Here is a 23,296-nt window from a genome sequence, read left to right as displayed (position 1 = left end):
GCATACATTCACGATAATGACGACAGCGAAGACGTCGGCGTCTTCGTTGTGCGCCGGTGGATGCTGTGGCATCCAGTTAGAGGATGTAGAGAGACCACACCACATAAAGGCCGAGATCATGCGCAGCCAGTCCGGGCCATCGCATCGTTTCACTTTGTTCCACCGGCGCGTGCCACCCACTGCCCGGGTGGCCGCGGAGAATCCAGACGTAATGGGCACATAGGCTTTCTTTAGTGGGGGGGTGATCCCATAGACCTCCGTGCATCAAATCAAAAGGCGGCAAAACCGCACCCCGCCTCCCACCTCGGCCGCACTCATAAAACCGAAAGGTTACGAGAAGGGTAGTAACCGCCCTCCGGCCATTGCCTATCGTCGCCCGATGTCTCCTTCGTTGTTGTTGCAGCCGCAGCTGTCGCCTTTCACAGCTTTTCTTTTCTCGTTGGAAGGGGAGGGGGGAGGGGAGGGGAGGGTGCCCTTTTCGCCGGCGCCTTCAGGAAGAGGTGAACATGAACGCGTGCTTCAGTGTGAGGGGCACGAGGCACCCTAGAGCAGCCTCTGCCGAGCGGACGCGCGAGCCGAACCCCTCCGGGTATGTCTGCGCACCCTCTTCCTCCTCGGGCGTTGCCCTCTCGCTGAGAATGGGCGCCTAGACACACTCACACACACACACATGCGCACACATCAAGAGAGTGCGACCACATCAGATCCTACACATAGCACACCTTCGGCGCCACCCCCCAAAAAAAAAACAGCTCGGCAAGACATGGCAGAGCGTCAAGTGCCAATGTTAAACGCAAACAGCACACAAGCACTGATGCCAAACGAAAGAAAGAGGGGGAGAGTCACCTCAGCAACTAGATCGTGGCACCAGTCACGGATCCCGTCTTCTTCTGTTTGCTCAGCAGCTCTGCCTTCACCTCGTCGAGTTTGTTGCGAGCTGCCCGCACCGCCTCCATCGACTTGCCCACTATCAAGAAATACAGCGGCTTCTCCCCCTCCTTCATCCGCCGCGAGTGCTTGTAGCGTGGGTCGAAGTACACGCCCTTTCGGATCAATGATGTCTCCGTCTCCTCCGCGATGGAGCGCATAAAAGCCCCGCTCTGCAGCTTGCCACGCACGGCATCGGGCAAGTCATTAATGGGGTACTCGCTCTGAAAACGCACCATCGTCGCCTCGTCCGCCCCTATCGTGGCCGCCGTGGTTGTTTTCTGCGCAAATGCCAGAGCCTTGGAAATGCGGTCCTCCTGCGCAGTGGACAGGGTCAACGCGCTGCGTTGCGCACCACGGTGCAGTGTCAGCGCCATCGCGTTCGCCGCTGCCTCCTCCGCCGACGCAGCGCGGGCTCTCGATTGCACCGGCACCGCAGTGATGTTTGTGTCTTCGTCGCTCGAGGCATCCGAGTCGGACTCCGAGGAGGAGCTGAGAAACTGCTCTAACCCGGCCGCGCGGGCTGCCTCGCGCACCTTCTCCTTCTTGTTGCGGTCAGTGAAGCGCTGCGCCTTCGCGTCGCGGTAGCCGCGAAAGAAGCCGCTGTTGTACCGTGCATCGCCAGACTTGCGCAGCGCACGCACCTTCTCCGCAACCTCGTACAACTCCTCTGGCACTCGCTGCTCTGCGCGCTCAAGCCCTTCCACCAGCTCCGGAGCGATGTCGTCATCCTTGCCACGAGTGAAAAAGCTCACGGCACGCCCACTGCGCCCGGCGCGGCCGGTGCGGCCAATCCGATGCACGTACGCCTCGTAGTGGTTGGGCAGGCGGTAGTTGATAACGAGGCCGAGGTACGGTATATCCAAGCCGCGCTCTGCAACTGCGGTGGCGACAAGAATAAACTGCTTCCCTGGGGCAAAGTGCTCCAGCGCAAACTCGCGGTCGATGGGGTCCATGCCGCTGTAGAGTGTCGCCACGCGGTTGGCGTAGCCTAGCGTCGTGAGCCGCCCCAACAACTCGTCCACCTCTTCCTTCCGTTGAGTAAAGACCAGGATTAGGTTCTGGCCGTCACCGCCCTCATCGCCCAGCAATGCCAGTAGCTTTACCAGACGTGGGCTCATGTCTGCCTTGATGTTGTTCGCGTCGTACACCTCCTCGTCGAAAAAGAAAAACTGCTGCTCGACGTTCGAGGCAGGCGTTGGTTTTCCACCGACAGAAATGAGAACAGGGTTCCGCAGGTGTTGCGCTACTACCCCGCGCAGCTCCTTTGGCATCGTAGCGCTGATCATCCCAGTTACGCGGTCAGGGCGTATGTTCTTCAGAAAGGCCTCCACGTGTTCCATGAAGCCGCTGTCGAAGAGGCGGTCCGCCTCGTCAACGATGACGAAGGAGACGCGCGACAGGCTCAACGCCTTCCCGCCGTTCACTGTCAGGAGGTCTAGTAGCCGACCGGGCGTCGCCACCATCAGCTCACACCCCGCCTTGACGTGACGAATATTGTCGGATAGCGACGTGCTGCCGTACGAGGCGACGCAGCGTAGCCCAGCAGCCTCCCCCAACTCGTCGAGAAGCGTGAATACCTGCATAGCGAGCTCCTGCGTGGGAACAAGCACCAGCCCTATCGGGCCCTCGCTCTTTTCACACCGCGGCTGGTCCGCGCAGTGCCGGATGAGCGGCAGCGCGTAGCAGAGCGTTTTGCCGGATCCCGTCTTTGCTGTGAGGAGCAAATCCCGTCCGCTCATCAGCGCCGGCACGCCGAGCGACTGCACCGCAAAAGGGCACTTGTACTCGTGCTCCTCCAGCACCTCCAGCACGCGATCCGGCAGTCCGGTGCCATGCCAGGAGCGAATCGGCCGCGGCACATCCTGCCCGTGAACCTTTGCCCCATCCAGCTCCCGCAGCAGTCCTCGCATCTCCTCTGCTGTGAGGTTCGTCATGTCCGGCGGCACCACGTAGAAGTCTGTGCGGATGGGGGCGTAGTTCATCTGGCTGTGGTCCACGTACGTCAGTTGACGCAGCTTCTTTGCATCTCCCGCAGGCGGCGGCGGTATCTTTCGCGAAACGATACCGGCAAGAACGTCAGCGGACTCGTCCGCCGCATTCACCACGGTCAAGGCCGTCGACTGCGCTACTGGCTTCAGCAGCTCCGCTTTCAGGTGATTCAGTGCCGCCGCGGCAGCACTCGCAGGCGTGAATCGGGAGCTGCTTCCCACCCCTCGAAGGAACGCGGCGGGGTCATTTTGTGCAGTGGCAGAAGTTGCATCTCCCGCTTGTGCCTTTGCCCCTGCCGTCACCTTGGCGTACAACAGAAGACGTTTCGATGCATCATCGTCTTCCGAGTCACCGGAGTCGGAGGAAGTAGTCGCGGTAGCGCTGCTGAGAAAAGAGAAATCCTCGTCGAGAGGACCGCTCAGCCTCTCGTACGAGGCACCCCCGTTAGCTGCACCGTCCATGAAAGAGTACATCTCCCCGTTCACCGAAGTGGATGGCACTAGACCGCCACCATCATCGCGTGCCCGCTTCGGCATCGCCGTGTGGGGGGCGGGCGAGACAGCAAGGGAGCAGGTGCCAGGCTACACACCAGCTAAAACAAAGCAAAGCAAAACGATGGAGAAGCGCCCTCGCAGCCTGCTATGCGCTGCAGCTCGACAGCGCTTTGCGGCCCTCTAGAAGTCCCTCGGCGAGTGTCAGGTGCGCCACCACTGCACCACACACGCTCCCCAGTTGAACGAGAACCAATCACAGGGTGTGAGAGGGAGAGACGTCAGCAGAGCACCACGAGTGTGATTCGTTGACGTGAGGCGCAAACAGAGCAGAAGTGGTGCAAGAGTGCGACAGACACAGGTAGGGGAGGGGGGAGGCGAAGGAAGGAGAAGATAAGAAGAAGCAAGCAACTGAAAGGGCGGTTGTGGTGTCCCCCACTCGTGTTTGCCATCCTCGTAAGACCGGCAGCAGTGGCGGCAAGGAGGCGTCACCTCTCTATGCACGCCGCATCCCTCCGCAAGCGATCGGGCCGCGCTGAGAGTGTGTGTGGAAAAGAACCATTCGGTGCACGCCATCTCTTGCGAGCCCCGACCACTAACCTCACCCCCCCCGCCGAGTACATGGCGTGGGCTCCGCACCACCACCAACACAAGGCCCGACTCTTTTTCTTCCGCATATTTTTTAACCCGCTGAACGCGGCAATAGGTGGGTGGGTGGGAGTGCATGCGAGACAGAAGCTGCCGGCCTGCGATGTCAGCGGAATTTGCCAAAATGCAACAAGGTAGAAAACGCGGCACTGGCACCCGTGTCGTGCAGGCCCGACACATCACCACCACAAGAAGCCGCTACAGGCTACTGTGGGGAACGCCAAAGACGGAGGCCTGAGGTCCCACAACAAGTGCGCCGCACCTCTCACAGGTCACCTGTCCGATGTCACCGCCCTCCCCTTGTGCGCACCCCCTCAACCGATCTCGCCCAGTTGCTTCTGCGCAGCAACGTGTACACGGTGCTCGAGAGAGAAGAGCTTGTGATTGCCGTTCATGGGCAGCGGAAATAGTAGCGCCTTTGGTTCCACACAAATAAAAGAGTACGGGGACTCCTCTTGGCGCTCCTCCGGCTTGAATGCAGTCTCGTACGCCTCTCGATCGAGGCAGTCCGTTACATAGACGTACCCAAGCAGTACCTTGGTAGGATAGTGCTTCGGGAACACCTGGCCTGGCGACATAAACTTTGAGTAATGCGCCTCCACCTCCTCCACGTTTATCGGCTGTGACGCGGCCGCGTGAATCCATAGACGGCCGCGATACGTGGTCTCCCATACGCGACCTTCGTGCCGCTTTATTCCGGCCACAAGCAGGCTCGCCCACGGCTGGTGCATGGATAAACAAATGCCTTCATCTGTGTTGCGCATTATGGATGTCACGGCGAAGCGAGAGGGCCACGCCACAGCAGACGGATCCACGAGCGGCGGGCTGGGGGAGCCACCGGCGGCTTCAGTGTCGTGCTCGATCGCCGCGTCTTGATCTTCCTCAAGCAGCGCCTGAGGCACAATAATCAGCTTCGACTTTGTCTTCTCCGCCTCCACCGTCTCCTCAGCAAACACCTCCACATCGTCTTCAAAGTAGCTCTGCTGTACTCGTCGAGAGACCTCCTCGAAGCGGCGCTGCGTTGGTCGCGACGTCATAGGCATCGAGGACCCCTCTTGAGCTGGCAAGTTTAAGTCCACAGTGTTGCCGCAGTGCCCAGACCCGCTCTTGTCCTTTTTGCCACTAGTCGCTGACTCGACTCGCGTGCCGTCGGGGCTGTACCAGATTTTCTGCAGCAGCGACGGAAGCGGCTCTGCGCCGGTGGGCACGACACTTTCGTCCGCATCGTGCGGCTCCTCGTCCTCCGCACCCGCCTCCGTGACGGCGCCATCTCTGGCCGCTCCGCCGGAATTCTCCTTGCGCGCTCCCAGCGCCAGGCTCTGCGACACAAACTCCATATGCACCTGATAGGCGCCGCGCTGGCGGTGCATGAGCTCGATGTTGAGCTGCCGGTCCCTTTCCGCGGCGGACTTCTCGGCACCTCGGCGCTCCTCTGGGGACATCCACGCACTCTGCGGCGAGAATAGCGTGGCTGACTGGTCGTCGATAACGGTGGTTCGCTTCGCGCGATTCTGCGCGTACTCCAGCAAGCGGTCGCGCCGCTCCACCGCTGCTGTATAGTCCTCCTGATTGTGCTGCTGGGCCGCCTCGCTCAGCTTGCCTTCCTGGACCGAGATCTCGTACGCGATGCATCGGGATGGCTCCAGTCCACAGGCGTAGCACACGTCGTCCGCCTCCTGCTCGCAGATGACCCGGCCGCAGTTAGCACAGCTTCCACGCAGGTTGTGAACCGTGGCAAAGCAGCCGCACTCAAAGCGGCCCGGCCTCAGTGCCTCGCCGGATGTGCTTGTCTTGGGGTTCTGATTGACATGGACGCCGCGCTTGCCTCGCTTCGCACCTCCGACGCCGCGCTTCGTTACGTTGAGCGTACCACCTGCACCTCCCCCGGCCGATGCGCTCGAGCTGGATGGCGCGTTCGAGAGACTCTCGGCCTCAAAGGCTGGGCCCGACTGCTCTCGCCGCTTAGTCACCTCAGCAACAAAGGTGTCGGATAGCATCAGCGTTCTGGCCCACTCCGACACCTCTGCACGCGTCTTTACGTGCACTAGCTCGGCTGCCATCCCGGTTAGCTCCTCCTCCGACAGGCCGAGGCAGTTGTTGCTGCGGACCTCATCGCATATAAACTGTAGCAGCGCGGCGGTCGTGTAGGCGTTCTCGCCACTTTCGCCCCTCTGGTTCGGCCTTGCCCAGCGTTTTGGCGGCATGTCTTGTGCGGTTTCGAGCGAAGCACGAAACGAGAACAGGAGAAAAGCCTACTAGGTGTACGTACGATGCGAGGCAGACGAGAGCGAAAACTGTGAGCCTCGCACCTCTGTGGCGGTTAGGTGCGGCACAACGACGGCCGTGACGGCCTGTGTTTCCGAGCGATGTTTTTTTTCTGGCACTATGCAGCTGTTTGGCAGAGAACGGAGGAAAGGAGACGTGAAGAGAAGCCGGAAACGATGGCGATCGTGCTGCGAGGTCCACAGCTTACTCACCATTACAACAGACCCACGTTAGACACAGCGATCGGGTGTCACGTGACGGTACAGGCAAGCACCACGAGGTCATGCGGAGAAAAAACTCCACACAGAAAGAGATTGCTCACAACTCTTCCTGCAAGAGCCGGCAGCCTTTCAGTGCCGCGAGCAGCGCACAAGCAGAGCGAGATTCCTGCCGTGGCCAGAGTTCATTTTGTAGCATTTTTTCCTTTCTGTGAGTGTCTGTGTGTGTGGGGGGGGGGGAGGGGGAGGGGGCAGNGCAACTACGCCCCCTCCCCTACCTGCACTAACATACACGTATGCGCCGCATGTGAACACCAACGCAGTCGACGATAACGCTATAGCTCAATCACCTCTGTGTTGGCAAAATAGGGGAGTCGAAGTCCTTCCTGCCACTCCACTTTGGCTTTTGCGGCTTGCAGCATCTTACCAATGTCACCGTGGCACACGAGCAGGACGTGCTCGCCAGCGTGCGCCGCGTTAACATCCGCAAGCACGCCCTGAGCCCGTTCGTAGCACTTGTCAAAGGTCTCGCAGCCCTCAACTTCGAGAAAGTACAGAACCTTGTCTCCCTGCAGCACTCTATCACCAGCGTACTTGGGTATATCAGCGTACGGCTTTCCCGACAAGACTCCAAAGTCGCGTTCGATTAGGTCGGCACGCACCTGCACCTCTACGTTCACGGCGGCACCGATCGCCGACGCCGTCTCGAGAGCGCGCTGCAACGGAGAGGAGTAGATGGCGGCGTAGGTGACACCACTCTCCTTGATCTTGTTGGCAACCGCTGCAGCCTGACGACGACCAACCTCAGAAAGCGGCTGGTTGCGGTGTCCATTTAAAATGCCGTGCACGTTGTCCATATCCTGGCCGTGGCGGCAGACGTGGACGTGGGCCATGATGACCGAATAATCTGCCTTGCTGCCTCTGCAGGTGCAATAGATGTACTCGAAAGAACGTCCCGCTTTGTTTTAATGGGCGGTTGTGCAGAGGTAGTCAACGACAGTAAGCACCGAGGACAGGCACCGAGACAGACAGACAGAGAGAGGAAGGGGTGATGAAAGCAATGCAGGGTGGGGGGGGGGGCAACCAGTGATGGTGGGCACGTCGGAAGCCGCTTTCCGTCGAGGAGCACCGTCGGGCAAACAAAACGCGAAGCCTAAGAGCCACTGCGCAGCCCTACACATAGACACACACACCTCTGCGTGCTAACAGTACCGTGGGGCAGACAAACAGATGCTGTCCGGGACCCGCGAGCAGCGCATATCTACATAAGAAGCCTTGTCTCCATTCGTCGCAGAGGCACCGAAAGGAAAAAAAGCGGCGCCTCCATGTATGAGTCAGGGCGCGCGTAAGCCAGGAACCAGGCGCAGGCACTTGCTTGCGTGCGTAGGCAGATATCTAGGGCAGTTCTATACGAAGGCACCTATGAGCGGTGAGTGTGCCTTCGGCGAAAGCTGCTCATCAGTCCAGAGTCCGTTATCACGACCACAGTCACATCACATGCGCACCCACACATTCCCTGTTCGGTCATCGCCGACCCACGAGCAAGATTCTAGAGCGCCGGCTGTACTACGTGGGCACATATAGTCTAGTGGTGGTGTGAGGAAAAGGTGGTGATCCACACTCCGGTAACGGCGAGTGGGTATGAAAGAGGGCGGGGGTTGGGAGAGAGACAAGCAAAGGGGAAAGAGAGGAAGGACCTGGAAGAAATAAGGGCACTGATTGTGTCGTCGGTAGGCTAGTGGCCAAGCAACCATAGGTGGTGGTGCGGCAAACATGATCTGTGTACAAAGTAACGCCAGAAAGACGATGCCATAGCGTCGCAGCCCACAACTCTTCGGCCTCCTTTTCGAACGCGTGACAGACCGAGTGACAGAGCGAACAACAAAAGAACGAACGGCAGTGAACGCCTCGTTGTCTCCCTCTTTGTTCGTTGAGGGGAAGCTCCAGCTGGGGGTGCAGCATCCGAAGCGCCGCCCACGCACCAGCTCCCCCCAGCCCACCACCACGACGACCACCAGCACTGCCTGACGACTGACCGGAACCGCTGACTTCCCGCTGGTGATGGTTGCTTTGAGACTGAAAAGTGCGCCTACAGGCCGCGGAGCAACATAGAATGAGGGAAATGGAAAAAAGAAAGCGAGGAACACACGCACGCCGGCCAACACACCGCGTGTGTGTGGGGGGGAGGGGTGGCGTGCAACAAGAACAATGCGTACACCCCGAAACCAAATAGACAGCACGACGGGGACTTCATGTGTGGCCTACCGTGAGACACGTGTGTGCGCACGCGTACCGCAGTCTTACGTCAACGCCGCAGGACAGACGGACGCGCAGGCAACGAGCTTCCTGTATATCGATGAATGGTGGTCTTTGAAACTACCCCTCTCCTGCATTGCCCGCTCCGACTAAAAGTGTCGCTGCAGCCGAGCCACGCGGTACTGTGGCAGCTGCTCGTGCACACAACCAAACGCTATCCTACTCGACGCGTGCGCAAAGCCATATCAATCGTCGTATTCAATCTCCGAGGAGTCCTCTGACTCGACGGGAATGGGTTGCATCTTGGCACGCTCACTGGGATAGTACGTCGCCATGCGTGCAGCCCACTGGACTACGTTCACATTGTCGCCAAAGATCTCACGAAAAAGCCTCTCGTCGTCGACGCTTGGCGTGTAGCCAGAGACGTACGGCTGCTTCGTCAGGCGGTCGTTCAGCTCCTTGATGGATGCCATGATGGAGACACGGATGCTCGAACGCGAAGTAACAATGAGCTAAATCAATACGAATATGATTGAAAGGGAGTACGAGCCTACAAGAGGAAATGGAAACCTCCGATACCACTGCCCACCTGGTGAATCGCAAGGCGCAGGGTGAGGAAGGCTAATGAAGTGATGCAGTGCGCAGTGTTCCCATTACCGTACAGACGTCGACGAGAGCGCAAAGCCACGCACAGGCACGTCCCCGCACAACCGTAGACCAATGGAGCAGGAGAAATGACGGAGATGGAAAAAAGGACCAAGCGATGGAGAAGGGGATATCGGGGGCACATATCAGCGTAACAACGCCCACGAGGAATGTGACAGGGAGGGGCACACCCACGGAGACGGGCGGTGATTTACGGCAGTCATCATCATTGCAATCGGTTCCTATCACCTCATGAATAGCCGTTTGAAGAGGTTCACGTTACCACCCCCGTGCACCCGCATGATTGCGGGACCCACAGCAATCATGGCCGACGTCTGCCAGCGTCCTTGTTGGAGCCCACGACACTTGCCTCAATCCGCGAAGGCAGAAAGAACGACTGTACGAGCTCTAGGACATCCAGAGATTCCCTCGCTTGTGTGCGCACGTGCCGCAGCACGAAAAAGGAATCCCGCGGTAGATTCGAAATCCGGAAGAGGAGAGCAAAGAAGAGACGGATAGCGTGTGGGGAAAAAATGACATGGGCACCTCGCATCTGCCTCACTCGCCATACAAAGATAAAAACTGAGAGAGAGAGAGAGCGAGAGTAGATACATGGCTTGGGTGACTAGCTCTCGCGCCCCCCACCCCCCCCACCCCACCCTCCTCTCATGCTCTGTTTGTATCGCTGTTTCCAGGTACGGAGTGACGCAAACAAGAGCGCGCACACACACACAGAGAAAAAAAATAAACGACAATAACAACAGGAGAGCACTGCAGCGACGTGCATAAACAACATGCACAGCAGTAGTGGCGCCATGGCCACATCACACCTCGAGCGCGAGGAGAAGAGTTGTCTGCCACGCAAGAGAAGAGGTCGATTCGACGCTCGCAGCGCAGACGCCTCCACCAAAAACTGGGTCGCCATTTTCTCGTACAACGATGCTTTACTACATCAGGCGCTGTTCGAGGTTTCCTGCCAGTACGCCCAATTGAACAACACGTGAAGGCTACTGCGCTGCTCACGACCGCACAGCTCATCGTTCACCTCCCTCGCGAGCAGCTCCGTGTCGGGAATAGACCTCTCACGGCACGGACTTAGCACGTTACTCAGCGCAGCGGTGTACACTCTGTGACCCATCGTAGGATCAGTGCAAAACGGGACGAGCGGTGCGACGTGGGTCGCCAGGTAAAAGACCGCCGCGGGTCTGTCTTCTAGGCTCTGCGCCTGAATGCACAGAAGGCGAATGCGCGCAAGTGACGAGGGCTCCATGAGCGCCGCCGCCGCCTCGTACCTCTTCTGCAGACAGAGCAGCTGCGCTGCCTTGCGTTTGTCCATCCCAGCGCTAGTTTCATCCCGAGGGGGAGCGGAATTCGCACGAGCACGATCTGCAGCCGACGTGGAGCCAAGAGCCCCCGCATACGCTGACGACTTGGGTGCATCCGGATCGCGATTGTGGGGAGCCGTCGATAAGCCCCTGTAGGACTGGTGCTCCTCGTCAAAGGCGGCGAGAGTGTCTGTCAGGCCTCTCCGCGCGAGATACGAGCGTACCATTTGCGCCAGAACCTCCTCCTCGTCCTCACCCCTGTCTTCAATGACAGCTTCCTCGACTAGCGTCCACATCGAGTTGTCGGTCAAGTTCATTTTCTCCGTATGGACGTAAAAGTGGCGCTATGGTGTAACGTCGCCAGCTGAGTATGAGAGGGACGCGAACGAAATCCCTTCTTCTGTCCCTCATCTTCCGAACGCCTTTCCGTCAGCACTGCTTAAAGAGTGCCAGAGAACTGCGCTCCTTGACACAGGGCCTTGTCTCCCCGATGGTGATGCGCGAGGGTAGGCTGCAGGTGTGGTAGTACGTGTGGGGACGTTATGCGCAAAGGATAGACTTGGCTTCAACCGAACGCGTCGATGAATGAGAGAGAATGGCGAAGGAAAAAGAGGCAAGGAACGCGCAAGTGATCAGGACCGAGGGTATGCACGTTTCTATGTCGAGCCCGCTTTTGCTGGTGCAGTCCGACATACACCCTCTAAAGGAGAAGCTGACAAGTGGGCAGGCACGCGACATTACTACCGGCATCGCACCGTCGCCTATCCGTCCGCCCGGCCAAATTTGCCCATCATCTCCGTACTCGCAGACGACCCGTCACACCAGAGGAGAAACGGAAACACCGCAGATGAATTCAGAGCTGCCATTGGTGCCGCCAAAAGATGCAGCCCCATTCAGACAGCGACGTCTCCAGGGTCTCTTAGTCGAGCGGGTCATGTTGAATCACTGTCTTCCAATCCGCGGACTAAACAGATATACACCACACGATGAGCACAACTAGCACGTTCGTTCGCTACAGCACCACTCGTAAACGAGCCTCGGGGTGAGAGGGGTGGGTGGGTGGGTGGGTGGGAGGGGCACAACCAGTGCACAAAGGCACAGACACACTACCGAATCACCTCTCTCCACATCCAGGCAGAAACTAACAGCACAGAACAATCCTTCACAAGATAAGAAAAAAAAAGCTCACGGGAAGACAGCGATGAGGGCTGGAAGGAAGCAAAGTGAGCTGTGCGATATGAGAACAGCTCTTTTTTTTTGAAAGCGAACCAACCTCAGCTGCGCTACCTTTTTCCCTGGGTGAACGCGATACAATAAACAAAGTACCTCGAGACATCACTCGTAGCCTCGCCGTCACCACTCGCGTCACTCTCAACGCAGCCGAAAAGCGTGCCTGCACAGCACCACCTGAGCTGCTTGGCGGAACAGTATACGGAGACCTCCCACGCAAACAAAAGTAAAAAGCGAAAGCAGCCGCAAAAAAGAAGAAACGAGAAGGAGAGCGAAACATCCCCCCCCCCCAAAAAAAAAAAGAACAAAGCCAACGCAAGAGGAAGGAGAGAGGAGAACAACAACAAAAGGGCCGAGTTCATCCGTTGCGGGTGCAACCCGAGAGAGGAGAGGAGCCGACGCTGGTGAAGGATTAGGAATACATTCAACAACACAAGAAGCATCGAGAGAGAGAGAGGGAGAGAGAACGGTATGGCACTGAAGAGGAAAGGGAAAAAAAAAACGAAACAACAGCAACAGTTGAACCACCACACATTCGACATTCCTCATCTCTTTTCGCCAAGACGAAAAACGCCGCCAACACATTGAGTGGACAATAGAGCTGGAATACGTCGTCTTTACATGTGCCTGTTCCTCTTTGTTTGCCCCCCCACGACGACTGTCCTTTTTCTTCGGGGTTGCTCGTCTTCCTCACTGCCTCGAAATGGATTCAGCCGCCCATACTACACGCCAACCCCCTCCACCCCTCCTTGTGTTGTGTCAGGGAAAGCACAAAGCACAATGAGCAGATAAGCTCGAGTCGCACTCCGTACCAGAGGTCCCTTTCAGCGCGACTCGAACACATATTCCATATCACAAGGGCGCTCAGAGAACTGTACTGGCGGAACCGCATTTCACAGTGCCGGTGCGATGCAATGGAGCTGCAGCTCTGGCTTTTTGCAGAGAGATGTTGCTGTTCACAATCAACGGCAGCGTGAGAAGTTGGGCTTGCACGCAATCATAAGTATGATGACGAGAACAACGATCACGGCGCCAACAATCATGAGGGTAAGCTTCAGGTTCTTCATGCAGAGGTTTCGCTTTAGCTCCGTGGAGCGCTGCTGGAACTGCTGCGCCTGATCCGCCAGAGTGGAGGACTTCTCGTGCAGCGTGTCGATACGGTCACCACGCGCTAGCACCTTGTCCATGTTATCTATCATGACATCCACTACCTGATTGATGTCATCATTCAGCGCGGTGATCTTGTCGTTCTGAGGGTTGTTGTAGAACTCCATCTTCTGCTGCAGCAGTTTCTTGCCATTGCGCAACTCAGAGCCCTGTGTACCGACGCTGCCGCGAACTAGTGGCTCGACAGCCTCCAGAAACGCGAAGACCGTGCGCATGCGCATGTCACTTGTTGTCACGCACGCCACAATGCGTCCCTCGCCGTTGCTGATATAGTTGTAGTTGACGCCGCCATCCTTGTCCTCGATCGTCTTGTGGCGATACTCTTTGGGTGGCACGGTAGCAATGACCTTCTGCATCGTCTCGGCCAGCTTGGGCTGCTCGCCGGCCGGGTGCTCGGCCAGAAGCTTGGTCTCGTCATTAACGCAGCTGTACTTGATCGGCATCTTGCTTCCACTCCAGCGCACAACGGTCGCAAAACAGAGAGAGAGCCAGGAGGGGCAGTGGAATCCTTCTCTGCAAGTTGGTGTCGTGCGGCGCCAGACAAATGTGTGCACGAGAAGAGAAGACACAAAAGACACCAAAGAAAGCAACAAAAAGAACGAAAACGACAACGATGCGAGATAACTAAGAAAAAATGCGGGAGGGAGGGAGGAGGAGGGGGGACAACTATGTGTACTCAAATAAGCGAAGGTATCGGAGGCTACGAAGCCAGCTATGGTAATATAATAGGGAACGTCAGAAGCATAGGGGAAAAAAGCTAGTGGGCAGGGCATGGCGTACATCGCCATGTGCATGGGAAGCGATGGCAGCAGCAGCAGCAGCAAAGAGTGAGGTTCTAGTTGCCGGCTATGAAAGAGAGTGTGTTTGTGTGCTACATTGCATTGTGCGTGCACGTGTCGTACTGCGGAATCGCGGATCGTCCGTAGCCAGGAATCCCATTCGTCGCATGTCTGCTGTTGCAACGCATTCGATTAGCACCCCGACGTGAATGACAGCGGCGAGGGCGCGCCAACGATAACGGCAGTTGGGAGCAGAATCGTTTTTTTTTGAGTGCATTAACAACCGCAAGGAGGGAGGCCGAAAGAATGTCCCCGCCTCAATGTACACAGGCAAGATCCCCGCCCCAACACACACAGGTGAGAAGAAGGAAAGAGTAAAAACGATACGAAACCCATTTAGGGCCTCTTCAACCACGCCTCCCCCACCTGTGCGCGCAGACAGGTTTGCCTAGAAGCGGTGCCCACGACCTGGCACCTCTCGTGAGAGCCCGCCAAGAGACGTGGTCTGTTCAATACCTCCTGAAAGCTCCGCTGATTGCACGGCTATCAGTAAGAGCGCCTCGGTCGTGTTCCATGTGGCAGACACGCACCAGACATACTGTGTGAGCCAAGGGAAAACCGCAGAGTCACTCTCCCCTTCTATGCTGTGCTTTCTCTATGTCTGTGAGAGCGCTCTCGGAAAGGTAAAGTCGGAAACATCAGACCAGTGCTCGATCACTACAGCAGAGCGGCAAAAAGCAGACACCGTACCTCTCGTGAGCCTTCTGTCGTGTCTTGGCGACTCTTAGCGGGGGCAGTTGTAGCAGATGGTAGTGCCGTTTTCACCAGCGGTGGAACAGCCACGGCAGACGTAGCTCCCACAGTTGGCGCAGTGCTCCCCGCAGCGCTGGCACAGACGACACAGGCACCTGGAGCAATGAATCCCTGACACGACCCCGCACATGACGCAGGCGTCCTCGATCACCTTGCTCTTTTCAATGTACTGGAACCAGTAGATTTTGATGGACTGCGGAGAGGTGATGTTGCCCAATGGAAACGGCCCGAACGATTTAGGGGGGAGCGGTAGTCCCACCAGTGATACCGACCACGTCCTTGCTTGGCTGTCAATGGAAATGTGCGGATAGGGTCGGTGGCAGTCGATAGAAACGTCGAACGGTGAGTGTTGACAGAAGATCTCGCGAAGCAGCTGAGCAACACCGTCTGCCGCCTCGTGCATAATGTGGCAAGGGCAGCGGAACGGTCCGTGGACGGGGCACGGGAGTGGTCGCTCCTCGCGCAGGATCCGCTCCGTGGCCGACGCGCTGTTGTCCAAATGCAGTGTGACGGTCCCAGAGGCAACACACGCCACCACAGGGTTGTAAAAAAAGGCCAGGCCGGGGAACTCACCCGAGTTAAAGCAGCCGTGCGGATCCAACACGTGTCCACGAAGGGAAACGAAAGTGGTGGTGTTCTCCCATGCAACCTGCACTCGCACATGCGGGGGCAGGTGCCGAGGATAGGCGTCTATCGCGTAATTCTCTTCGCGGCATCTCTTGCGCGGTGCGTTGAGGAGAGGGCCTTGTAGTGAACCTTCTTCGCGCCCGGCATCCCAGAAAAACTTGCTCATCTCAACGATACACTTTGTGACCCCAGACGCAGCAATATGTTCCACAGTCCGGGGGCAGAGATGCTAAAGATGTGCGTCTGTCGCCACCCAGCTACGCACAATCGTCGCCGCTCTTTAAACGTCAAGGCTAAAGAGCGGCGTTGGAGTAGACGGCTCACGGCGTGTTCAGAGCAGGAGAAGAGAGGCGAAAAGAGGTTCTCAGAGGCTGCGCGCACGGCACCCCCCCCCAAAAAAAAAACGGCCACGGCGAGAGAAAAAACGACCCACCGTCCCTTCTGGCGACCACGGCATCATGAATGTCACGAAGACCTTTGTCGCATTCCACATGGCCTCTCCCAATGCAAGGAAAAAAAAAGCAGAGTGGCGCTAGTGGCCGGCGCACTCGTGGCTTGCAATCACGTCTGTTTCTTGGCTTTGTTTTCTTCAGCTCAGGTCATATCAAAAGAAGCGCGCAGTGTGCGTAGTGTCCTCGAGGTGGAACAGAAATCCCCTGCAGCCGGCACCACCACCACTAGAAAGAAAGCCAAAATGAAAAAAGATAAAGGAGCCCAAGCCGCCTCCCGGTACGCCGCTCGTCCGGCGCCCGAGGGGCGCAAGGAGAGAAACACCAGAAAACAGCCCAGCACCAACATGACAACAAGACAAAGAGAGTGATCTATGGGGGTTGAGTCGACGTCTTCTATAGAGGCGCGCATCCGCATGTACACCGGCAGACGTCTTGGTATCCACAGAAGGCTTCTGATACTCTATGAGACTAGGGCCCGTGTTGGTGGTCACGGTCACACCTCAGAGGCGGTGAAACACGGGCAAGTCACAGGAAGGGAGCAGAGAAAGCAAGAGTAAAAACAAAACGAGGTGGCTTCTGAATAGCTGTCCGAAAACCACAAGTGTGAACGCACACATGCCGTAATCAAAACGGTGCCACCCTTGGCAGTCGCGGATGCGCTTGTCCTTTTCGGTTTTCTTTCTATTTCGTGTTGCACGGAACCGTCACTATTCACCACACGGCAGGAAGCACCTACTCGGCTTCGCGGGTCCGCTTGCGGTCCTCAAGTGCCGCCTGCTTCAGCAGCCTCACACCCTCCTCCCTCGCAATGGTCTGGATGCGGCTCATCTTGTTGTGGAAGAAAATGCCGAGCACCTTGTCCGCCACGTCCAGGAGCTCCGTCTTGAAGGTTGCCACGAGGAACTGGCACTCGCTAGACTGACGCGCCATCATGTTCGCTACAGATGTGCGGTACTCCGCATCGAGAGCGGCGTCGATTTCGTCAAACAGGTAGAAGGGAGCAGGGTCGCAGCGCTGGATCGCAAAGATGAGTGCCAACGCGACGAGAGATTTCTGGCCGCCACTGAGTTGGTCCAGGTGGCTGACAGGGTTTCCAAGACCAAACGACACCTTTATACGTGCGCCAGTGTACGGGTCCTCCTTCTTGTTCGGCGCGGCAGACGCGACAAGCTGCAGCTCCGCCGAGCAGCTCTCCACGCCTACGAGCTGTTTAAACACCTCCTCGAACTGGTACTGAACCTGCTTGTACGTCCGCTCGATGGCCTCCTCCTTCTTCGCGTCCAAGTGTTCCATCAGTTCATGAATGCTGTCCAGTTCTTTGGCCAGTGTCTCCTGCTGCGATGTGAGGTCTTTCATAGCCTCCTGGAGGGCCGCGTGCTGGTCGAGAGCCTTACGGTTCACGTGCGACAAGCCCTTGAGCTTCTCATTGGCTGCCTTCAGGTGGTACATCAGCTTCCCGAGGGACGCCGACTCGAACTTGGCAACCCCCTGAGGCAGCACGCCCAGCTGCCGGATCTTCTGCAGCGCTTCATCCCGGCGTTGCACCAGCACACTCCGTTGCATCTGCGTCCTGTCCGCGACGTCCTTGCGCTCCTGCAAGCTCCGCGCCACGCCCAGCCGCTTCGACGTCAGCGCATCGAGCTGCGACTGCAGCTTCTCGCGCTCGCGAGCGTCTTGCTCCAAGTCATGGTCGATACTCTGCAGCCGCTGGGAAAGCAACTCAAACTCGGCCTTCACAGCAGCCTCTTCTCCACCCGCGGTGCTGCCGGCATGCTTCGACCAGCCCAACTCGCGGATGCGGTCAGCGACAACCGCCTTACGCCGCTCCACGTGCCGCGCAGTGTCCTCCAGGAGCTGAACCTCGGTAGCCAGTTGCAGTGCACTCGCCTGCATCTCAGACGACGCCACGCGAGCGGCAGCCACTTCTTCTGTCAGCTGCTCCAGCCTCTTCTCATCCTCAGGCGTCCATGCGCTCTTGAAGTCGTCAGAGAGCTCCCTCTTCAGCTCCCGAACTGTCTCCGTCGCCGCCGCAATGGAACTCTCCACCGCTTTCTTAGTTGCCGCCAAGTTCGACTTTAGAGTGGCCAGGCAAGAACGACGATCCTCCATAAGGCGCGCCTCACGCAGCCGGACATCTGCTTCCCGCTCCGTCGAAATGTTCTGATTACGAAGCACCTCAAGCTCGTTGAGCACCTCCGTGATGCTCTGCTCCACCGTGGCCACCTCTTGGCACAGACTGTCCAGTTTTGCGCGTGCTGCCTGACGGTTGGCGGCCAGCTCCTTTTCGCGCTCGCGAAGAGGAAGCTTCATGTGGCGCTTGTCAATGAACCCACCCGTGATTCCGCCCTTGCGCCCCAGCTGGTCGCCGTCCACCGTGATGACATCGCACTGCAGCTTGCCCACCATCGTGGCCGCCGTTTCCAGCGAGGCAACGACAGCCGTCCTCCCAAACACCTCAGCCACCACACCCTTGAAGCGCGTGTCGTAATTGATCTTCGACAGCAGCGGCGAGCACTCCGGTGTCGTTGCAATCTCCACAGCCTTCCCGCTGCATGTGTCCAACGGGAAAAACGAAATACGGCCAGGTTTCCGCCGCTTGTTCATCTCAGCGAGCAGAGTTGTGCTCACCTCGAACGAGTCCACGACAACATTGAAGAGCGTGTTTCCCGCCGTGATTTCCACAGCCGTTTTGTAACCATCCGCCACCTCAATAAGATCGATGAGCGGACCATGTACGGCGGCAGAGAGCGCCGGATTTCTCAAGTCGTGAAGGACCTCCGAAAGAGACTGCAGCCCTTGTCGTATATCTTGGCGCACAGCCCGCTCCCACTGCTGCTTCGCGTTGCGCGACGCCTCGTCGAACCGCTGGACCACACTTTCTTGGCCGTGCACCGACTGCCATAACTGTCGCCGCTGATGGTTTAGCTGGTCTCGCTTACCGAGTGCGGCCTTGATTCGCTCCTCGTGGTCCCGCAAACTCTGATCCACATCGGCAGTAGACAGATTTGGTGCCGAAATTTGCTTCGACAAAGCAATCGCCTCCTTCTCCACGCGCCCCATTTCACGGCGAACCGAATCCAGCTCCTCCTGCGATTTTCGAATCGAATCTTCGTTTTTCTGGATTTCGCTGCTCAACCACTTGTCGCGCTCCGCTTTGTTCCTGAAGAGTTTTGTCCGGTTACGCCGCTCTTGCAGGCGCTCGAGAACCCTGCGCTGCGTCTCCACCTCAGCAGCCTTTTTGTTTGCAGCCTCTTCGCTCGAATGGAAGAGTGATCGCTTCTTTTCAATGTCGGCGGCCACCGTCTGGATGGTCGCGCTAAGCTCTCGATCCTCCTTCCAGAGTGCCTCAAGCTCCCGGTTGTTGCGAGCAAACCTCCCAGCAGCCTCATTGGCGTCCAGCTCCACAACCGCCTGCTTACTCGTCAGACCAGCCATATCCTTCGCAACAGTCGTCCTCTCCATCTCCAGACGGGTAATCTCGGTAGAAATGTCCATGATTTTCTGCGAGAAATCTGATATTTTCTGCTCCGAGGCCTCCTCGACATCCTGCGTTTTGTTAAACAGCGTGGATTGTTTGTTCCACTCTTCCTCTACCTTCAGCAACGCCCCATTTGCCGCTTCCAGCTCAGAATTGAAAATGCAGTACTCGATACACCTTTTTTCCCGATCCGCCTCCTCGTACTGCTTCAGCTCCGCCGTCTCGGACTCCAGCTCCTTTAGTCGGTTCTGCAGCTCCCGGATCGACTCTGTGATCTGGCCTTGCTTTCCCTTAGTCTCCGCAAGGATGTGCTCGCTCTCAGCACGTCGCGCATCGTACACTTTCGTCCCCGCCACATCCTTGATGAGCTGGTAACGCTCCTCCTCGCTCATGTTCACCAAGCTCACAATCTTCCCCTGCTCCACAACATAATAAGGGTTGCTGGAGGAAAAGCCAGCACTCTCCAGAAGCTGGTGGACGTCAGACGCAGAGAACTTTCGATCGTTCACACGAAACTCATCCTGCTTTAGGCCAACTGTGCGGCGGATTCGTACCTCCGGCTCCTCAGCGCGGCCCGGTATGACAAGCCGACCATCCGAGTTATCGAACACGATTTCCACAAAGACAGATAGCGCCGGCCTCCCACTCCCCACGTGAAAAAGTTCCTTCCGCTCCACAGCGCGCAAGTTGGCGAATTTCTCGTTCAGCACAAACTGAATAGCGGCAAAGAAGTTGGACTTTCCAGAACCGTTCTTGCCTACAATCACGTTTGTTTTGGGGGAGAGTCCATCTGGAAACGATTGCTCGCGATACGAGCGAAAGCCGGATATGATGATGTTCTTGATGAACATTGCGTCTCTCAGCTCTTCGTCTTTGTTTTTCTTTGTGATCTTACCTTTTGGAGGTTCTGTCCTCTTTTCGAAAGAGTATTCTATTACTTTCAAGCCTCCGTGAAAGGATGCTCTATGAGGTCTCTCAGAACGGCCAAAGACAGCAGAAGAAATGGGTAGAAAGGGTGTATGAGTCAAGCACAGAAAAAGCTGGCTAAGAGGCACAAAAGCGAACGATACGCTTGCGTCGGCATCCTTAGCAGCTCCATCACGGAGCGCTCCAAAAGTCTCGCACCACACCTCCATCATGCGCTAATTGTGCTGCATGAGAATCGGGCACTTAAAAATGCACGAGTGCATGAGTGATACGTTCTTTTCATGGAAGAGCCGTTTCGTACACTGAAAAAAAAACAGACTTGATGCACTTGGGGGATTAACAGAAGTACGTACACCATATTTTGTACGCTGCATCTTCAAACAAACAAAATGATTGCCACAGATTCCCTTTCCACTAACCTACGCTACTCGACCACACTAGCGTCTCTTCGCCTTTCAAGATACAAACGGGGCCCTAAAACTCCTTTTGTGAATCATGAAAAAATGTTTGAGAACGGATCTGCTAAGCCATGGTAAAAAGGCTCGTTTTAAGGGGAACAAAACAGTGCGGATCACCTCTCTCTGTTTCTCAACAACGACAAATCGGTGAAGTGCTCCACCGACAGTACAAGAAAAGCCCGTTACTCATTCCATTTTTTTTTTTTTTGAATTATACGCAAATGCTTTGAGCCATAGCTTTTTTTCGCAGAAGGCACTTGCTCACGTGTAAAAAACGATATGTACACAATCGAAAAAAAACATCTATATGTTTGATACGTCCCGCACGTCCAATAACAGTTTACACACGTCCTCTACACACCAGGGTACATACTTTGGTAGATCGTCACAGAATACAGAAGCCTATCCTCCTATGAAGCAACTTAACGTAAAGTTCATCAAGGTCGACACACATTAATTCACCGATCTGTTGTACACTTCAGTGGGGCAGAGACATTTTACTTGAGCATAGCACGATGCATCTACTCAGCGAGGACAGGGCAAGCCTTTGTTCAGAGACAAAGCCGTACAGAAGCTCTGCAAAGCAATATTGCCACTTGAGCTCCCCTGGACAGAAACTGTGTGCTTGTTACTTGCCATACGAACAATGCACACCACCGCCAACATTCAAATTGGCGCTGACCGCCCCTTGTGCAGTTAGCGGCCCTTTTCCTCAGAGCGAGACACAGGAGCAGCAGTCGGTCAGAAAGGCCTGTCAGAGTCAGCGCCACAAGTGCTAGTGACCTGCCAGCCCGTGGGCACCTATCGAAAAACCTGTATTCAGCATCGGAGGCGCTGCAGCTCCCAGCTGCAAAACCACCACCACGCGGCAAGTGTCAAACAAAAACGATATCAGTGCCAGATCTCACCACAAAGACTCAATCCTGAAAACCCCAAAGGTGAAAAGCGCCAGTTTCGCTCAATTTCACCAGCTCTGAGCAAATCTATGCTCCAAAAGTAAACGGGGGCCTCCAAAGTACACAGGACATTCCGCTCAACTTCCAGAGCCGAGCCTAATCATCGTCCACCTATGGGTGCGTATGTGCGTGTCCTACACGTAGAGGATGGGCACCACCTGCGACGCAGCCAGAAAAGACACACTGACATCAGAAAAAAATGCACCACACGCACCTCTCACAACAATCAAGTACACAAGCCCTCACACGTGTTCCGCCATGTGTAACTAGCACGTCAAGATCATCTTTGCTCTCATGGGCACAAATCAAGGTGCCAGTTCAGGGTAAAACAAGCGGCTGAGCCCTAATCACCTCTTCACTTCACCTGCAGTCGAGCAGGTGGCAGACCACATGTCGCGAGAAAAAAACGCACAGGGTCTGTGTAGAGAGCACACTGATAATGGGGTATGGCAGCAGCTTTAGAAGCCTATCTGCACACACAAATTTCCAAACAGACAGTAGGACAGAGCGAAGAAAAAAAAAGCATGGCGTCTGAGCACATACAGCACTAGAAAAGTAACGGCAGGAGGGAAGGGGGTGATTTTCCTTCAAGTAACATCATGGGGTTGAATACAGCAGCCTCGCAACAGATTCCGTCAGTAGTAGTTCCTGGCGCCAAACCAGGGTATCACATTTCAGGGTATATGCCGCCGTGGAATAGGAAACGCACTAAGCAGTTAACAAGATGAAAGGCGGCAGGGTTGTCTCCAGTCGCGGTGCAGGCGAGGGGAGGACAGCCCTGATCGAGCTTCATATGTGCTCGTCGAAGAGATAGCACTACGAAAGGTGCTCAATCCTGCAAAATGAAGACCACCACCAGGTCTGTGGACCGTGCAGGGCTGCAAGCTTCTGACGTCACTTTTTTCAGCTTCCGAATCGCCGACTGCCACATGCTCGTCGCCGCTTTTGAGGCCGGTTTCGCTTGCACGAATGCGACGCGATACTGCAGCACGACAAAGCTGAGGAGATGCCCCGAATCCCCCTCAACACAACCCTTATACCGCAATGACTTTCTCCGCAGTGAAACCACTCATCACGCATCAAAATAACAGGCGGTGTTTTTTTTTCAGCACACAAGGCGACACTCGACCAACTACGCAAACAGAAAGCACGTGAGAGTGTTTATAGGCACCAAACGCATAAACAAAAGGAGAAAAAAGCGCCTGCTAACAAGATGAACCCCTTCACAGCACAGGCCGACGGGACCTTTATGCACCACCGAAAAAAAACGACGACAGTCGCCAGGCTTCCCGCCGTAACAAACCTCCCCCGCCACAGAAAAACAGCTCTGAAAGTGAAAAGCGGCGCGATTACCCCGCACAGGATTAAAGATGCTGACAAATAAACCATTCCTTTCCACCCGCTCCGCTGGGGCACGATATCGGGGGTGTGGGGTGTGTGTGGGCTGGCGTTTTTCCCTCCGCTGGTTCCCGGGCTGCGCCCTCTCCAGCTCGGCGGGGGGGGGGGTGGCGGTGTGCGGCCGGCCAGCCGGGGGAAAAACGGCTGCCCCGGCCCTCACGCAACCCCAGCCGCCCCTACGACCCCGCGCACCGCCCCGCAGGAGAGGTTTCCACGGCGGAGGAAGGGGGTTAAAAAAGAACAA

General features: G+C 56.5%; 8 protein-coding genes across 8 annotated transcripts; all 8 read right to left on the bottom strand.

Moving 5' to 3' along the window:
* Window positions 1–854: 854 nt before the first annotated feature.
* LMXM_08_0080 (putative ATP-dependent DEAD/H RNA helicase) lies at window positions 855–2,912 on the bottom strand (the record flags this gene model as incomplete). The annotated part of the gene is made up of 1 exon (XM_003872521.1): window positions 855–2,912. The coding sequence occupies one exon, from the start codon at window positions 2,910–2,912 to the stop codon at window positions 855–857; it is 2,058 nt and encodes a 685-aa protein (XP_003872570.1).
* A 1,460-nt stretch (window positions 2,913–4,372) lies between these two features.
* Window positions 4,373–6,262, bottom strand: LMXM_08_0070 (uncharacterized protein; the record flags this gene model as incomplete). The annotated part of the gene is made up of 1 exon (XM_003872520.1): window positions 4,373–6,262. The coding sequence occupies one exon, from the start codon at window positions 6,260–6,262 to the stop codon at window positions 4,373–4,375; it is 1,890 nt and encodes a 629-aa protein (XP_003872569.1).
* A 614-nt stretch (window positions 6,263–6,876) lies between these two features.
* LMXM_08_0060 (putative phosphoglycerate mutase protein) lies at window positions 6,877–7,434 on the bottom strand (the record flags this gene model as incomplete). Its single annotated transcript, XM_003872519.1, has 1 exon — window positions 6,877–7,434. One exon carries the CDS (start codon window positions 7,432–7,434, stop codon window positions 6,877–6,879), a length of 558 nt encoding a protein of 185 aa, XP_003872568.1.
* Window positions 7,435–9,042: 1,608 nt separating this feature from the next.
* On the bottom strand, window positions 9,043–9,270 carry LMXM_08_0050 (hypothetical protein; the record flags this gene model as incomplete). Its single annotated transcript, XM_003872518.1, has 1 exon — window positions 9,043–9,270. One exon carries the CDS (start codon window positions 9,268–9,270, stop codon window positions 9,043–9,045), a length of 228 nt encoding a protein of 75 aa, XP_003872567.1.
* Window positions 9,271–10,394: 1,124 nt separating this feature from the next.
* LMXM_08_0040 (conserved hypothetical protein) lies at window positions 10,395–11,084 on the bottom strand (the record flags this gene model as incomplete). The annotated part of the gene is made up of 1 exon (XM_003872517.1): window positions 10,395–11,084. One exon carries the CDS (start codon window positions 11,082–11,084, stop codon window positions 10,395–10,397), a length of 690 nt encoding a protein of 229 aa, XP_003872566.1.
* Window positions 11,085–12,959: 1,875 nt separating this feature from the next.
* LMXM_08_0030 (putative Qc-SNARE protein) lies at window positions 12,960–13,607 on the bottom strand (the record flags this gene model as incomplete). The annotated part of the gene is made up of 1 exon (XM_003872516.1): window positions 12,960–13,607. The coding sequence occupies one exon, from the start codon at window positions 13,605–13,607 to the stop codon at window positions 12,960–12,962; it is 648 nt and encodes a 215-aa protein (XP_003872565.1).
* Window positions 13,608–14,727: 1,120 nt separating this feature from the next.
* Window positions 14,728–15,549, bottom strand: LMXM_08_0020 (conserved hypothetical protein; the record flags this gene model as incomplete). The annotated part of the gene is made up of 1 exon (XM_003872515.1): window positions 14,728–15,549. One exon carries the CDS (start codon window positions 15,547–15,549, stop codon window positions 14,728–14,730), a length of 822 nt encoding a protein of 273 aa, XP_003872564.1.
* Window positions 15,550–16,567: 1,018 nt separating this feature from the next.
* On the bottom strand, window positions 16,568–20,164 carry LMXM_08_0010 (adaptor complex protein (AP) 3 delta subunit 1,putative; the record flags this gene model as incomplete). The annotated part of the gene is made up of 1 exon (XM_003872514.1): window positions 16,568–20,164. The coding sequence occupies one exon, from the start codon at window positions 20,162–20,164 to the stop codon at window positions 16,568–16,570; it is 3,597 nt and encodes a 1,198-aa protein (XP_003872563.1).
* Window positions 20,165–23,296: the final 3,132 nt, after the last annotated feature.

The sequence above is a fragment of the Leishmania mexicana genome, chromosome 8 (assembly GCF_000234665.1).
Source record: "Leishmania mexicana MHOM/GT/2001/U1103 complete genome, chromosome 8".
Lineage (NCBI taxonomy): Eukaryota > Euglenozoa > Kinetoplastea > Trypanosomatida > Trypanosomatidae > Leishmania > Leishmania mexicana.
This window is presented reverse-complemented; position numbering and strand designations above follow the sequence as displayed.